This window comes from Acomys minous (genome assembly GCF_964271855.1).
Source record: "Acomys minous genome assembly, chromosome: 7".
In the NCBI taxonomy this organism is placed as follows: Eukaryota; Metazoa; Chordata; class Mammalia; order Rodentia; family Muridae; genus Acomys; species Acomys minous.
The window spans coordinates 107,852,016-107,868,789 of NC_140488.1; the positions used below are offsets into that span (position 1 = coordinate 107,852,016).

Genomic DNA, 16,774 nt, shown 5'->3' on the forward strand with positions numbered 1-16,774 from the left:
ATAGTCACGTATGCTGGTGCAAGCCTGTAACCCCAGCCCTCAGAAACTCAGCTGGGAGAATTATCAAAAGTTGGAGGGCAGCCTGGACCACAAAAGCAATCTGTGTCAGAAGACAATAAATAAATAAATAAATAAATAAATACCTTTTTTTCGAGACACGGTTTCTCTGTGTAGCCTCGGCTGTCCTGGACTCACTTTGTAGACCAGGCTGGCCTTGACCTCACAGTGATCCACCTGCCTCTGCCTCCCAAGTGCTGGGATTAAAAACATGCACCACCGCAATTGGCTATAAATTTACTTTTTTATTTTTTTATTTTATTAATTTATTCATATTACATCTCAATTGTTATCCCATCCCTTGTATCCTCCCATTCCTCCCTCCCTCCCATTTTCCCCTTACTCCCCTCTCCTATGACTGTGCCTGAGGGGGACTTCTTCCCTCTGTATATGCTCATAGGGTATCAAGTCTCTTCTTGGTAGCCTGCTATTTTCCTCTGAGTGCCACCAGGCCTCCCTATCCAGGGGACATGGTCAAATATGGGGCACCAGAGTTCGTGTGAAAGTCATACCTCACTCTCCACTCAACTGTGAAGAATGTCCTGTCCATTGGCTAGATCTAGGTAGGGGTTCGAAGTTTACGGCCTGTATTGTCCTTGGCTGGTGCCATAGTTTGAACCAGACCCCTGGGCCCAGATCTGCCCATCATAATGTTCTTCTTGTAGGTTTCTAGGACCCTCTGGATCCTTCTATTTCCCCATTCTCCCATGGTTCTCTCACCTAGAGTCCCAATAGGATGTCCTCCCCTCTGTCCCACTTCCCTGGTAACTAGAAATGATCATAATGAGTGAATTAACCCAGAAGCAGAAAGAGGCAAAGGGTATATACTCACTTATATCTGGACACTAGCCCAAGAGATATGTCCCATGAAAGTCTTCACTTACCATAAAAAAATAAATTTTAAAAGCATTTTATATGTATGGATGTTTTGCACTAATTGTGTGCCTGGTGGCTGGAAGGGAAGCCAGAAGACAGTATCTGGTCCCCTGTGTGATGGCTGTCCTTATTTCTCAACTTAAGCACATCTGGAATTAACTCAAGCACAAGCAGCTGGCTACACTTGTGAGCACTTGGGTTTTTGGGTTTTTTTGTTTTGTTTTTTTTTTAATGTTTTGTTTTGTTTGTTTGTTTTTGGAGACAGGGTTTCTCTGTGTCACCTTGGCTGTCCTAGACTCACTCTGTAGACCAGGCTGGCCTGGAACTCACAGAGATCTGCCTGCCTCTGCCTCCTGAGTGCTGGGATTAAAGGTGTCAGCTACCACCTCCCGAGGGGGGTGTTTCTTAAATCATTTGAAGTAGGAAGACCACCTTCTTCTAATCCTGATCTTTGAGATGGGAAGATTCACCTTTATTCTGGGCCCCACCTTCTGCTGGCAATTTATATAAAGAACATGAAGAAAGGGCTGGAGAGATGGCTCAGAGGTTAAGAGCACTGACTGCTCTTCCAGAGGTCCTGAGTTCAATTCCCAGCAACCACATGGTGGCTAACGACCATCTATAATGAGATCCAGTGCCTTCTTGTGGGGGGCAGGTGCACATGTGGGCAGAACACTGTATAAAGAATAAATAAATCTTAAAAAAAAAGAAGAAGAACATGAAGAAGGAAGCTTGCTCTTTTTGCCTAGGCTGCCTCTGGAAGTAGGTAGCACTTCAGCTGTGACAAGTTACCTCAAAGACAATGACCATCATTGAGAATAATCAGATACCATCTTTCAATCATCCATGTAAGCACTGGTAGAAGTAAAAAAAAAAAAACAATCAGGGTAGTGAAGTGGCGCCACCTATAGTCCAAACAACACAGAAGGCTGAGCGAACAAATTGAGCCTAGGCGCTCCAAGCCAAATTGGACAAATATAGTAAGAACCAGTGTCTTCAAGAAAAAGAAAAAGGTCGCTGGGTGTGGTGGTGCACGACTGTGATCTCAGCACTCTCAAGGCAGAGGCAGGTGAACCAATGTGAGTTCAAGGCCAGCCTGGTCTACAGAGTGAGTCCAGGGCAGCCAAGGCTACCCAGAGGAAACCCTGCCTTGAAAAAAACAAAGAAATAAAAAATAAAACAAAATGAAAAAGTGATTAATTTTAGGATCAAAATCAAAGCAATACTTTTTTTAGTAAGGTTAGTTTATTTACTTTTGATTTTAGGTGTTACATGATAATTGTACATGTTTAGAGAGTGTAGTGTTCAGGTATTTGCAGTGTTCACATGTTGGGCAAATAAGTAAAGCTCATTAGCAACCACCAAAAAATAGTTCAGGATTGGGGCCTGGTGATGCATGTTTATAATCTCACTATTGGACACAGAAGAACCAAGAGTTCAAGGTAAGCCTCAGCTATATAATGAGTTCAAGGCCAACCTAGGCTAAAAGAGATCCTGTCTCCAAAAAAGTTGTGGTTTTTTTAATCCAAAAAAAAGTAGTAAAACATATTAATTTTGAAATAATGCTGATTCATGATAAGAAGAGCATGTCATCATTAAAATTTGCTTTGTTTTGTTTTATTTTGTTCGAAACAGGATGTCTCTGTGTAGCCTTGGCTGGCCTGAACTCTTTTTTGTAGACCAGGCTGGCCTCCAACTCACAGCAATCTGCTTGCCTCTGCCTCCCAAGTGCTGGGATTAAGGGTGTGTGCCACCACTGCCCAGCTAGTGAAATTCTTTTAAAATTTAATTTTATATGTGTAATTAGTATGCACGTGTACCATGTATGCGTCTGGAGCTAGTGGAGCTCAGAAGAGGACATTGTATCTCCTAGAATTGGAATTAGGATGCTTATGAGTCACCGTGTGGTGCTGGGAATTGAACCTCGTCCTCTGTGAGAGCAACAAGTGCTCTCAACCACTTAACAGTCTCTCCAGCCCCATCTCTGAAATTCTTATCCCAAACTCATAACCTCAGACTAATTATAAGAAGTCATCAGCCAGGCATGGTGGCTCACGCCTTAAATACCAGCACTAGGGAGGCAGAGGCAGGAGGATCTCTGAGTTCGAGGCCAGCCTGGTCTACCACGTGAGTCCAGGACAGCCAAGGCTACACAGAGAAACCCTGTCTCGAAAAACCAAAAATAAAAATAAAAAAATAAAGAAGTCATCATACCAACGCATATTGACATTATGTTCTTTTTTTTTTTTTTTCCTTCTTCAAGTCATGGTTTCTTGGTTTACCCTTGGCTGTCCTGGACTCTCTTTCTAGACCAGGCTGGCCTCGAATTCACAGAGATCCACCTGTCTCTGCCTCCCGAGTGCTGGTATTAAAGGCGTGTGCCACCATGCCCGGCATAGCTCAGTTATTTTAAAGAACACACTATTTAATGCCAGCACTCAAGAGGCAGAGGCAGGTGGATCACTGTAAGTTCGAGGCCAGCCTGGTCTACAAAGTGAGTCCAGGACAGCCAAGGCTACACAGAGAAACCCTGTCTCGAAAAACAAAAAGAAAAAAAGAAAAAAAAGCGTAGTGTTAGCTGGGAGTGGTGGCACATGCCTTTAATCCCAGCACATAGGAGGGAGGCAGAAGCAGGCAAATTTTTGTGAGTTCTCGTCTACTCAGAGCTTACAAGGAGATCTTGTCTAAAAAGCGGAGTAGGAATTTGAAAGAGTAGATAGTTACACAAAGAAACGTGGTCTTGAAACACAAAAACAACAAAAAAGAAAAAAGAAATTAAAGGAATAGATTTTAGTGGTACAATGCTTGCCTAGGCAAGGCCCTAAGTCAAGTAAAATTACCAGCACTGCAAATTGAACCACATCCATGGCACAGTCCTGATTTTTCACCTTAGGGACACTTCCTACATCAGTAATGCACAGTAAGTCACACATTGTGAATGCTTATTACGCACTTGTCAAACAACTTTTATTTTATTTTGTGTATATAAACATTTTGTCTGCGTTTATGTATGTGCATCGCGTGCGAGCATGGTGCCTGCGGAGGTCGGAAGAGGGTATCGGATCCCCAGAACTGAATCTAAAAGGTTTGAATACCTAGGAAGAACCGAATCAATCCTTCCTTCATTGGTATATCACTGAGAACTGCATTTCCCAGAATGCTTGGTGCGGCACGTTCTGATGACGTTAAAGGCGGGTTAAGTGGTTTCCCACGTCTTCAAGGCGCCTGTCCTTGAGGCATTGCTTTATGGGATAGGTTGTTCTTGCGCTCCTTGGCCCGCCCCTAGCGACTTGAACTAAACTAAACTTCCCAGCAAGCAGTGCGTTTCCCTGGGAATCGAGACAAGATGGCGGACCCAGAAAATGTGAAGCCGGCTGGCGCGTCAACAGCCCCGATTTCTTTCTGTTTCACTCGCACGTCCTCCCGGAGGCGACTAGCAGACCCCAGAGACAGCGAAGGACCGGTCTCAGAGCAGAAAGATTTCCTGAAGAGCGTGGAAGGGAGAGAGCTGCATAGGTGACACGCCGGGTCTTTCATGTTTTGGAAATCGGTGCGGTGAGAGTAAGCGGGAGGGCAGTAGTTTGTCCTGATGACAGTGGCCTGGAAAGCCTGAAACACAGCCTCAGGAAATTTATGGAGGAAGCCGGGCGGTGGTGGCGCACTCCTTGAATCCCAGCACTCGGGAGACAGAGGCAGGCGGGTCTCTGTGAGTTCGAGGCCAGCCCGGTCTACAAAGCGAGTCCAGGACAGCCAAGGCTACACAGAGAGACCCTGTCTCAAAAAAAACCAAAAGAAAAAATTTATGGAGGTATCGAAGAGTGGCGGCTAATGCCTATAATGGGAACTTCTGGGAGGCTGGTGCAGGCGGATCAAAAGTAGAACGCTAGCCGGGGCTATATGAGAGCCTATATTTAAAAAATCATAATAAGCAGGAAGAAAAAATGAGGGCAAGAAGAGGGAGGTTTGTCAGAGATGTGGGTGAAATGGTCTAATGACCAGAGGTACAGATTCCTCAGAGAGAAAGTCGCTGGGACTTGAGGACTTGTGCGGTTTTTTGTTTGTTTGTTTGTTTGTTTGTTTGTTTTTTGAGACACAGAAAGGAGGCAGAATGTCAGGACTCTGTGTCTCAACTGAAATGGTGGAGTTATCTCCAATTTGGAGAAAGGCAAATTCAGCTCTAGGGAGGCCATCATCAGTATAATTAAGAAAGGCAGCCTGAATGCGGGACTTACAGAAGCTGGCTGTCCAGAAGGCAGTTTGCCACCTTGGAGCTGGGGAGAATCTGGAATAAAGATGGTGATTTTAGGGCATTCTGGTGGAGAATCTATGAGTGATTCACAGGAGACATTTACAGCTCGGGACCGGAAGAGAGAGAATTAGTGTTTGTCATTCCAGCACTAGGAGGTTGCACCAAGAGGACTGAGAGGTTAGAACACCAGCCTGGGCTACATTGTGAGATAGTGCCCCCCCACAAAAAAAAAACCAAAATGGGGGGACCTGTGAAAAATAACCTGTGGGACATGCGTGGTTCATAGTGACAGACATTGATATTTATTCTTTTTTTGGGGGGGGGTAGGTGTTTGGTTTTTTTGTTTTGGATTTTCAAGAAAGAGTTTCTCTGTATGTATCCCTGGCTGTCCTTGGCATTGTAGACCAGGCTGGCCTCGAACTCACAGGGATCCACCTGCCTCTGCCTCCCAAGAGCTGGAATTAAAGGCGTGCACCACCAGCCCAGTTCTATTCTTTCTTTCTTGATATCTATTTGTTGTTTGTTTGTTTGTTTGAGGCAGGGTTTCTCTGTGTGGCCCTGGCTGTCCTGGCACACAGTCTGTAGACCAGGCTGGCCTTGAACTCAGAGATCCCACCTGCGTTTGCCTCCCAAGGGCTGGGATTACAGGCCTGTGCTACCACTGCCTGGCTGATAGTTCTACTTACTTTGTTTTTTTGTTTTTTGGTTTTGTTTTGTTTTTTTTTTTTGAGACATGGTCTCTCTGTGTAGCCTTGGCTGTCCTAGACTCACTTTGTAGACCAGGCTGGCCTCGAACTCACAGAGATCCGCCTGCCTCTGCCTCCCTGAGTGCTGGGATTACAGGCGTGCTCCAGCACACCCGGGTCTACTTTCTAATATGACTACTTTCTCAACCTTTTTGCTCTATCCACATCAGTGTGAACCCCACAGAAGCCCCGAAGGAACTGGCCATCCCATTGATTCAGGATGGCTCTCGAAGACAACCACTGTCCAAGAACCCTAAGCCATCCTCAGAAAGTAGCACTGGGTTGATGTCCGATGGTGTGTTGTCCCTGGCTGTGAAGGAACTCATTGAGGGTAAGTGAAGTCTCCTCCCCCCCTTTGCTGTGCCCCAGTGCGGCTAGAAGGGAAAGCTGTTGGAAGGAGAGGGTGTGGCCTCATTGATTCCTCCCATTCTTCCTTAGAATCCAAGAAGTCACTGGAGGAGAGGGAGAATGCAGGTGTTGACCCCACGCTCACTATCCCCATGATGCAGAAAGGGGAAGGAACAGACAGCGATGCCCAGGCTGAGCCAGTGAGCTGACCCTTTGCCTCCCTCCCGCACCATTCCCTGTCCCCTGTCTTCCTCGCCGCCTTGCACATAGCAGGGACCGCGTGGATGTGTTTTTTTGTTTTGTTTTGTTTTTTTGGTTTTTCGAGACAGGGTTTCTCTGTGTAGCCTTGGCTGTCCTGGACTCGCTTTGTAGACCAGGCTGGCCTCGAACTCACAGCGATCCGCCTGCCTCTGCCTCCCGAGTGCTGGGATTAAAGGCATGCGCCACCACGCCCGGCTTTGAATGTGTGGTTTTTTTTTAAAGTGCTTGAATTCTGGGATTATCTGAATGAGGTGGACAATGAAGTAGATGGGAAGTACAAATGCTATAAGGCTGCACAGTATTTGGAGCCACATTTGTTTGTTTCCTCTTTTCTTCTTTCTTCCTTTCTTTGTTCTTTTTTAGCCTGCAGTGCTTGATGAACACCAATGAAACCAGCATTAGCTGGTCGTGGTCCTAGCACTCGGGAGGCAGGTGGATCTCTGTGAGTTCGAGGCCAGTCTGGTCTACAAAGCTAGAACAGCCAAGGCTACACAGAGAAACCCTATCTGCTGTGGGGGGAGAAAAAAAGAATGAAAGAAGCCGGTATTATTGGATTGGAATGAATGAGGGGTCTTGCCTTGGGGGCCAGATCAAAAGGGCCCTTCTGAGCCATGGAGCGGGGCGGGATGGACTTGGGGGGGAAATCATGAGCAGACAGAGGTTGTAACCAGGGCCCCGCTGGCTGCCATACCCCAAAATGACTAGTAAGTGAGGCTGAGGAGGAAAGCAAACAGGTGGGAAGGGCCCTGATGGAAGTGGCAGGAGCGAGGCCTGGAAGCATGCTTAGGAGCTGGTGAGAGAAGGAAGATCAGAGTGGGTGCTCCCTTTGGTTGGTTGGTCGGATTTGGTTTTTCGAGACAGGGTTTCTCTGTGTAGCCCTGGCTGCCCTGGACTCACTCTGTAGACCGGGCTGGCCTCGAACTCACAGCGATCCACCTGCCCCTCTTGAGTGTTGGGATTATAGGCGTGCGCCACCATGGCTCCTCATTAATTTCTTACCATCTCTGCTTCCACCTCTCCATTTCAATCATGTTGATTTTCATGGTGCTTATCATATATGCAAAGTCTTACCTTACCCCTAGGCCTTGGTTGGTTAGTTGGTTGGTTTTGTTTTGAGACAGGCTCTCACTGTGTAGCTGTGGCTGGCCTTGAGCTGATGGGTATATGCTGTCCAACTCCCCAAATATGGCGTGTGCCTCCTGGCCCAGTGAGCCTTTCTTTTTCCACCTGAGGCTGTTTGGAGCGCTCTTCTTCTCATCCCCTCTCTCATTTACCCGATTAAATGTCGTATCAGTGGAACCCCGCTCTCTTTGCCACTCCTTTAGGCAGTTTTTTGGTTTTGATTTTAAGATGGCAGTCTCCCCATGTTGCCCAGGCTGGTTTGTTGTTCTTGGGTTGAAGTTACACTCACCTCATACATGGCTGGGACTACTGGACAGTGCCCCTGGGCACAGTAGTGCTTTATTTTTCTTTATAAAATGTATCATCACCTGCTATGTCGTGTTTTTTCAGGACCTGATACATTATATGCCTTGACAGTTAGAACATAAGCCCCACCGAGGTTTTCTATTTTATTAGTTCCTTGCTTTCAGCACCTAAAATACAGAATAGCATTCTCCACAGAATAGGTTCTTTTAAAAAAAATTAAGGCATGTTTATTTTTATTTCATGTGTATGACTTTTGCCTACATGTTTGTATGTGCACCATGCCTCTTGACCACTATGCTGTCTCTATAATAGGTTCTTTATAAATACTTGTTGAATCTGGGTGCAGTGGTGGCGCACACCTTTAATCTCAGTACTTAAGAGGCAGAGGCAGGCAGAGCGCTGTGACTTTGATGCTAGCCTGTCTGGTAAACATAGAGAGGTCCAGGACAGCCAGAACTACATAGTGAGATCCTGTCTCCAACAAACACTGGGGAGCGGGGGTCCTATAGCAATGGCTCAGTTCAGAGCACTTGTTGCTCCTGGAGAGAGCCTGGCTTCCATCCCAGCACCCACAAGGCTCACATTCTTTCAGGGCAGCCAGCACTTGCTTCTGGCCTCTACTGAAAGCAGGCACAGCACGCATGGCAGCCATGCATGTATGTGAGCAAAGCACTCACACACAGAGAGGAAGATCAGTCTCAAAGGGTTTTGTTGTTATTGAAGAACGGAGGGGTAGAGGAGCAAAGTGAGGAGCGGTGAGAGAAGAAGTCACCGCTGTAGAAAGTCACGGCGTGGCTGGCAGCACATGTCCTGCAGACAGAGGGCCCATCCCAAGCGAAGCCTGACTTCCTTCTCCTGCCTGACCAATAGGTGCCAGAGGAAGCCGACTATGAGACAGTCCCTGTGGAGGCCTACGCGCTGGCCTTGCTGCAGGGCATGGGATGGAAACCGGACAAGGGCATCGGCAATACTTTCAGTCAGTGAGTTTGGGGGGGATGGGGGGGACTGTGGCTATAAACAGGACCCCTAGAACCATCCAGGTGGTGAGGGACGACATTATCCTCCTCACCAGCTCAGTAGTGGCCCAGTACTCTTTCAAACTCTGGTTTTAAACCACTGACCGTAGGTTCAAGCCTTGTTATTGCAAAAGAATGCAGGCGGTAGTACTGACCTCACAGGCTTGTTGCAAGGGTTAAGTGGTAGGGTTTAGTCCCTAGTAAGGAGAAACTAAGCATCTTGACTCTTATTTCATAGACTGATAATCCCTTTGTTGGGCTGGTGTGTAGCCCTGTGATACAGGCTTGCCTAGCATGTGAAAGGTCCAGAGTTCCATCCCTAGAACTCCAAAGCAAAATCCCTTTGCACTTGTAAATCTCAAAGAATTCCAGAGTCCTTTGGTACCCAGATATGGTTGTGATTGGTATTTGACATTCTGTGCTGTTCTCCTTGCTCTGTCACAGATCATAGGGTTTCTTCTGTGAAGATATTGGTATATTTGTTTATATGGACCTACCTTTGGCACTTATGGATAGGATACAATAGCTAGTACATAGACAAGTTAGTGCAGTTGAAAGAAATGAAATTGCTATGGGGGGTGAGGGGGTTAAAAGTGTAACTCAGTGGTAGAGTATGCATTGAGGCCTTATATTCGACCCCTAGCACCACAAGAAAAGAAAACGGCATTTTTATAGCTCAGAAAAACGATATTAGAAATGGTAGTCTAAATCTAGATGTGGAGCTGGTGATGGCTGGGCAGGTGAGGGCCTGTAAACCTGTCGACCTCAGGATTCGTGTGGTTGAGAGAGAGTAGACTCCCACAAGTCAGCCTCCGGTTTTCACATGTGCATCGCGGTGCATAAGCATACACAAGTAAATAAAGACATTTAAACTAAGTATTTCGGAGGTGGGCTTGCATGCCGGCAGGGTGTGCTGAAGATTTGTACCCGCATAAGCCTGTGATCTTCTCTGCAGGGTAGTGAAGCCCAGGATCAACTCTCTAAGACCCAAGGGCTTAGGGCTGGGTGCCAACCTGATGGAAGCCCAGGCCTTGGCCTCCAGTGCCTCTCACCACCCGCCAAGACCACATGGGGACCGAGAGAAGAAGAAGCGTGGGGGCCGAGAGAAGGAAGACCAGCCGCAAGGGTTGGTGCCTGGAGGAGCTGTGCTCGTCCTTTCGGGCCCTCACCGGGGCCTCTATGGGAAGGTAAGAAACCACATTCCCAAAGCCATGTCAGGTAGCAGGGGAGACGAATTTGAAGGCCAGAAAGGCTGCCAGTCAAGCCAGGAGCTGGTACATGCCTGTAATCCCAACACTCCAGAAATTGAGGCAGGGAGATGACAAATTCAAGACCTGCTTGGTTTACCTAGTTCCAGTATTCAGGAGGAAGTGATAAAGTCCCCAGAGCAATCCAGCTGCTAGAGAAGGCTGGACTGGCCAGCTCCAGGGCAGAGCCATCGAGGAAGACACCTGATACCAACTTTGAGCCTTTATGTACATGCAGACACAGAAACATAGCAAAAAAAAGTTGGTGTTTTTTTTTTTAACACTCTCTGGCAGTTTTATTTAAGAGCTTTTCTAACCTGGTACAATGGCACACACATCCCAGCACTCAGAGAGGCAGAGGCAGGCAGATCTCTGAGAGTTTAAGGCCAACCTGGTCTACAAAGTGAGTCCAGGACAGCCAAGGCTATTATACAGAGAAACCCTGTTGTGTTTTGTTTTGTTTTGTTTTTAAAAAGGAGCTTTTCTGGTTTAGTTTTCCTCCATTTATTCTGGCATGCTTCTGAGAATATCAGAATTAGCCGGGCAATGGTGACTCACGCCTTTAATCTCAGCACTTGGGAGGCAGAGGCAGGCGGATCGCTGTGAGTTCAAGGCCAGCCTGATCTACAAAGCGAGTCCAGCACAGCCAAGGCTACACAGAGAATCTCTTTCTAGTAGTTGTGAGCTCTCTGGTATGGGTGCTGGGAACCAAGCTCAGGTCTGCTAGAGCGATATTTGTCTTAACTGCTAAGCTGTCTCTCCTGCCCTCTAAGTCCTAGTCCTGCAGGCCTGCCTGGCTCCCTGCTTCAGTGGGTGCTCCAAAATGGTTTGCAGGGCCTTTTTGAGCCTCAGTTATCAACCAAAAGGGAGAAAATGCCACATCCCACAACTTCCACAAAACTTCCTAGTACCTAGGAAGCTCAAACAGGAAACTTGCTGCAAGTTTAAAGCCAGCCTGGGCTATATGACAAATATTAGGTCTAGCCTGGACCCTATCTTGAAAAAACTGAGATCCAGGGAGATGTCTCTGGGTATAAAGTGACTGACTAGTGTGCAAGCATGAGGACATGAGTTTGGATCCCTAGCAGTCACATAAAAGCTGGACACAGATACATCTGTAACCCAGAACCGGGCAGTAGAGACTCTAGGCAGATCTCTGGAGCTCATTGGACAGCCAGCATAGCTGAATCAATGAGCTCCAGGATCACTGTCTCTAAAAAAGATGCTGGGGGCTGGAGAGATGGCTCAGCGGTTAAGAATACTGGCTGCTCTTCTAAAGGACCTGAGTTCAATTTCCAACATCTGCATTGCAGCTCACAGCTGTGCAACTCCAGTCCCAGGACATCAGCACCCTCTCCTGGGCTCCGCACGTACCAGGCATGTACATGACATGGTGTGCCAAGACATACATGCAGGCAAAATACGTGCACACATAAATTAAAATTTCAAAGAATTAAGGCAGATCTCTGTAACTTTAAAGCTGGCCTGGTAATATAGTGAGTTCCAGGCCAACCAGGGCTAGCTACAAAGTCTCTAAAAAGCAAAAAAAAAAAAAAAAAAAAAAAGGAAGCCAGGTGTGGTGGCGCACACCTTTAAATCCAGCACTCGGGAGGCAGAGCCAGGCAGATCCCTGTGAGTTCAAGGCCAGCCTAGTCTACAAAGCGAGTCCAGGGCAGCCAGGGCTACACAGAGAAACCCTGTCTGTTAAAAAAAAAAAAAAAGGGCATGGGGAGGAAAAAGTAAACAGTGATAAACATTCAAGGAAGACACCTGATGTCGACTTCAGTCCTCCATACACATGCACACGCCATACAAACAGTAAGTACATGTATGTACAATACATATATACACAGGTCTTCATTTTACATGTGGCTAAGGGAGGCACACGAACACAGTGCGCGGTCCCACTTTTCAGGAGTCATTGTTTAGGAGAGGAGACAAAAGTACCATGCACCGTCCTAGCCATCATGCATTTGGGCGTGGTGGTGTACAACTTGAATCACAGCACTCAGAGACTGGTGGATCTCTTGAGTTAGAGGCCAGCCAGGATTACGTAGCTGAGAACTATTCAAAAGCAAAGCAAAACAAATGAAAAGGTCACAGCGTGGTGAGCGTGGGAGAGACAGAAGGAGGTCAAACCTGTTGGAGGCAGGACATTTGGGGCCTAGCAGTGGCAGCCATTCACCCTCTGCCTTATCCCTACCTCCTCCTTAGATAGAAGGCCTTGATCCTGACAATGTCCGGGCCATGGTTCGGCTGGCGGCAGGCAACTGTGTTGTGACTGTTAGTGAGTATTGCCTGCGGCCTGTTTCCCAGAAGGAGTTCGACAGCCACGCCTCACAGCCAGGTGAGATCCTCTAGCTGGAGACTTCGAGAAGCATGGCGACAGGCAGGCTCTCTCCAGATCTGTAGGGAGGACGGGCTGTGTGTGACTCCCAGTCAGAGGTCAGGGATGAGAAGGGGCAAGAGGGGTTTATTCATTTTTGTGTTTGGTGGTGCTAAGGTTAGAATCCAGAGCCTTGACAATGCTGAGTGGGCTCCAGCAAGGAGCCATGCCTTGCCTCACCTAGCCTGATCTAATACCCTCCCCATCTTCATCCTCTGTAAGCAGCAAGAAATGGGGCTGGAAACCAGTTCCCACCCCCAGGAGGTCCTGAGGTGATGGTCTCTCCTTTGTGAAATATGAGAGTAGGGTTGGGGTGTGAGCAAAGGAGAGGCAGACAGAGCCGTAGTGGTTGTGGTGGGGGGGCAGCTCTTCCACTCTGTTAGGAACGCTAGGCTGTTGGCTCGGGCGTCTCCACTGTGGCTGGGTGGTTGAGAGGAACTTCCTGAAGGAGGTGGAGAGGGAATGGGGCCTTTGGCAGGACAGTGGCCCTTGAGAGGAAATGCCAGTGAGACAGCGAGCCTTTCTTCCTGCTCTCCCTATGCCCCCTTAAACAGGGCACGGGAGCAAAACTTCCACAGAGCAGCACAACAGAACAAGTGGAACAGCCTTGTCACTGAAGGCCCTCCAGAATCAGGAGGACTCAAAGAAGAGGCACAAGGATTCAGAGAGGAAGCGGGAACACCCTCCAGACCGGTAGGAGCCTGGGCCTCTGGCCTTGCAGAAGAAGGCAACGTGTGGGTGGCTCAAGCAGTCAGGGAAACTTCCAAGACAAGGTGGGGTATAGAAAGAGTTGGAAACATGAGTAGGGGTGGGTTTTACAGCATGGCTTTTAACGATAGGCTGGCTGCAACATGGCTGCGACAAAAGCTAAACCAGGTGCTGGCTTTCTCCACAGACAGGATGGACCTGTGGCCAAGAGTGAGAAAGCGGCCCCGAAGAACAAGCACTGGCTGCACAGGGACTTACGTGTGCGCTTCATTGACAAAGTGCACAAGGGTGGCCGCTATTACAACACCAAGGTATGAAGCCCACAGCCTGAGTCAGTCCCCTTCCTCACCTAGGGACTGGGCTCTTTAACTTTCTAACATCGTACTTCCTCCTGCTCATCTCTCTAGATGACAATTGAAGATGTCCTGAGCCCAGATACTTGTGTATGTCGGACAGATGAAGGCCGAGTTCTGGAAGGTAAGTGTGGGCCACTGTACCTGGGATGTCCCTGTCCTAGAGGATGATAAGGAAAGGGTCTCGGGGCTGGAGAGATGGCTCAGAGGTTAAGAGCACTGCCTGCTGTTCCAGAGGTCCTGAGTTCAATTCCCAGCAACCACATGGTGCCTCACAACCATCTATAATGTGATCTGATACCCTCTTCTGGCCTGCAGGTGTACATGGAGGCAGAGCACTGTGTACATAGTAATAAATAAATAAATAAATGTTTAAAAAAAAAAAAAGAAAGGGTCTCTTCCAGAGGACTCAATCAAGTTCAATTCCCAGCAACCACATGGTGGCTCAAAACTAATCCCAGCACTGAAGAGGCAGAGGCAGGCGGATCACTGTGAGTTCAAGGCCAGCCTGGTCTACAAAGCGAGTCCAGGACAGCCAGGGCTACACAGAGAAACCCTGTCTCAAAAACAATCAAACAACAAAATAACAAAACTGAAAGAAAAGAGTGGTACCTGAGGCCAAGAGCTAGGAAGTTGGCAGGGTTCAGGGTCTTTGTTTTGTTTTGTTTTTTTGAGACAGGGTTTCTCTGTGTAGCCTTGGCTGTCCTGGACTCGCTTTGTAGACCAGGCTGGCCTCGAACTCACAGCGATCTGCCTGCCTCTGCCTCCTGAGTGCTGGGATTAAAAGGCGTGCGCCACCACGCCCGGCTGGATTCAGGCTCTTTGCAAGGCTCTTTGAGAGCAGATAGTTCCTTGAGAGGGATTACCTAAGCCCTATCTATTTTCTATGTCAGTTAGCATGAAAATGACTATCTGTCCCCGCCAAAACTGCTCCGTTTACAGGAAGGAGTGTGCTGAGCTCACTCTGCAGGGCAGGCTAAGAACATGCCGAGTAAACAGTTCTGTGGGAAACTGCTCCTGTGCGGCGGTTACTTCTGTGGCCTCCTAGACCTGTGAAATAGGTAGAATAGGACTCCATCTATCCACTCAGGGTCTAGGACAGCCTCCTGACAGGACGTGGCCTCATTCCCCTTGCCCTCATCTGCAGGTGTGAGAGAAAACATGCTGGAGACCCTGGTTCCCAAGGGAGAGGGCCACCGAGTGATGGTGGTGCTGGGACCACATGCTGGAAAGGTGAGTGCCATGCCTGGCAACGAGAGTCTGGGGAGCACTGAGGAGCCGGGCTGACTCTATCCCATCCCTCCTCAGGTGGGACTTCTTCTGAGTCGGGACAGAATGCAGAGTCGGGCTTTGGTACAACTTAGGAGAGAGAATCGGGTGGTGGAGCTCCACTATGACGCCATCTGCCAGTACGTGGGCCCCAGTGACTCGGATGAAGACTGACATGTGGACCATCACTCAGACTGTCACTGGCTGTATAGCAATCTATAGCAGATGCCATGGAGAAGATGGGGAGATTGTTCTGTTCTCCTTTGAAGTGCAAGTTCAGGGACCTGAGTAGATAGACCAGGCTATTTACCAAAATTTATAGTATAGTAGAAAACCATTTTAAATAGTGGAAAGATAACATCAAAACCAGTTCTCGAGCTGCGAATGCAGGTGGGAACTGAGATGCCTGAGGTGGAAATACTTCATTTCTTAGCCTCATTTCCATGCTGAGGGTGCAGGACAAGTTCAATTACCCATTCAATATAGAGCTCGCTCTAAGAACATAGAAACTATGGACTCTGTCCCCAGACAAACACTATACAAATCTCCAGTGCCGCATCTCAGAACAGCTTCCTCAGTTTGGATCTTGAAAGGCCTTTGAAGGCCATAGCTCTTTTTTTTTTATAAAGATTTATTGTATTTTTAATTATATATGTTTGTGTGTGTGTGCGTGTCAGTGTGAGGGTTTATGATTGTGAGTACAAATGCTTTTCAGAGACCATGAGTGTTGAGTCCCCCTGGAAGGTATAGGCAATTTAAGCTGCCCAACATGGGGCCTGGGAACCAAACTTGGGTCCTCTGGAAGAGCAGCAAGCACTCTTAACCACTGAGCATCTCTCCAGCCCGTATGCCCATGTCATAAAGGATTCTTGCCCAGGGTTATCCTAGTAGCACGTACTTCTGACCTTTAAAAAATAAAGACCTGGCAGAGAGTCCTTAAGTCAGGACTTAGAACCGCCAAACCTGAACCAAATTAGACTTTTCCTGCCTTATAATTTAGTTGTTTGAGTAAGGAAAAACTGACTGCTGCTCCCATTGACAACTCTAGTAGGGTCATCTGTTGCATCCTTGGTCCAGGGCAGACCTCCAGGAATGTCTGTGAGCTGCTGATACCCCGAAGAGAAATGGGGACTTAGGCCCACAAATGGGATGGGCTAGTTCTAATTTATAAAGAAGCCAGTCACTTTCAGTCCCAAAACATTGGCCTAGAAGTTAAAAGGTACTTCTGACTCATCCAGTTAAGAATCCTGAGCCTTTTTCCTGCTTGGTGGCCTGAGATAAAACTCAACAAGAGAAGTCAGGGCCTTAGACACAATTATTTCTAAATCATCCCTGAAGCGTAAGTCATTCGTGCAATAAATGGTATTTGACTTAGATCTGGGCCACAGGTAAAAATACCTAATGTGTGAACCTATGGCATACACTGTAAAGAATCAAACCCCCCAGCCGTGATGATACAGGTAAATGTGGCTAGGGCCTGCTTCCATTCCCAGGACCACCATGGGAAAAAAGAAACCGCTGTCTCTGTTGAACAAAGGCAAACTGAGCCAAAATGAACAGACATAAAAAGACACGAGTCACCGAGTGTGGTGGCCCGTATCTGTAAGCTGGTACTTGAGATGCTGAAACAGGAAGATTTCCATGAGTCCCAGGATAGTCTGAGCTTCACTGAAAGACCCTTTCTTCAAAAACTTAAAAAAAAACAAACCAGGAAATGTACAATGCACGCACCTTTGATCCTAGTATTCAGAAGGCAGAAGCAGGCAGACAGATCTCTATGAGTGTGGAGCCAGCCTGGTCTACATCACAGGTTCCAGGACAGCCAGGGCT

General features: G+C 47.6%; 1 protein-coding gene across 1 annotated transcript; it reads left to right on the top strand.

Annotated features, from left to right (window-relative positions):
* Window positions 1-4,151: 4,151 nt before the first annotated feature.
* On the top strand, window positions 4,152-15,595 carry GPKOW (G-patch domain and KOW motifs). The gene is made up of 11 exons (XM_084788516.1): window positions 4,152-4,449; window positions 6,099-6,259; window positions 6,367-6,476; window positions 8,836-8,945; window positions 9,937-10,168; window positions 12,443-12,575; window positions 13,169-13,307; window positions 13,510-13,633; window positions 13,730-13,799; window positions 14,823-14,908; window positions 14,984-15,595. Exons 1-11 carry the CDS (start codon window positions 4,280-4,282, stop codon window positions 15,116-15,118), a joined length of 1,470 nt encoding a protein of 489 aa, XP_084644642.1. The 5' UTR covers window positions 4,152-4,279; the 3' UTR covers window positions 15,119-15,595.
* The last annotated feature ends 1,179 nt before the right edge of the window (window positions 15,596-16,774 follow it).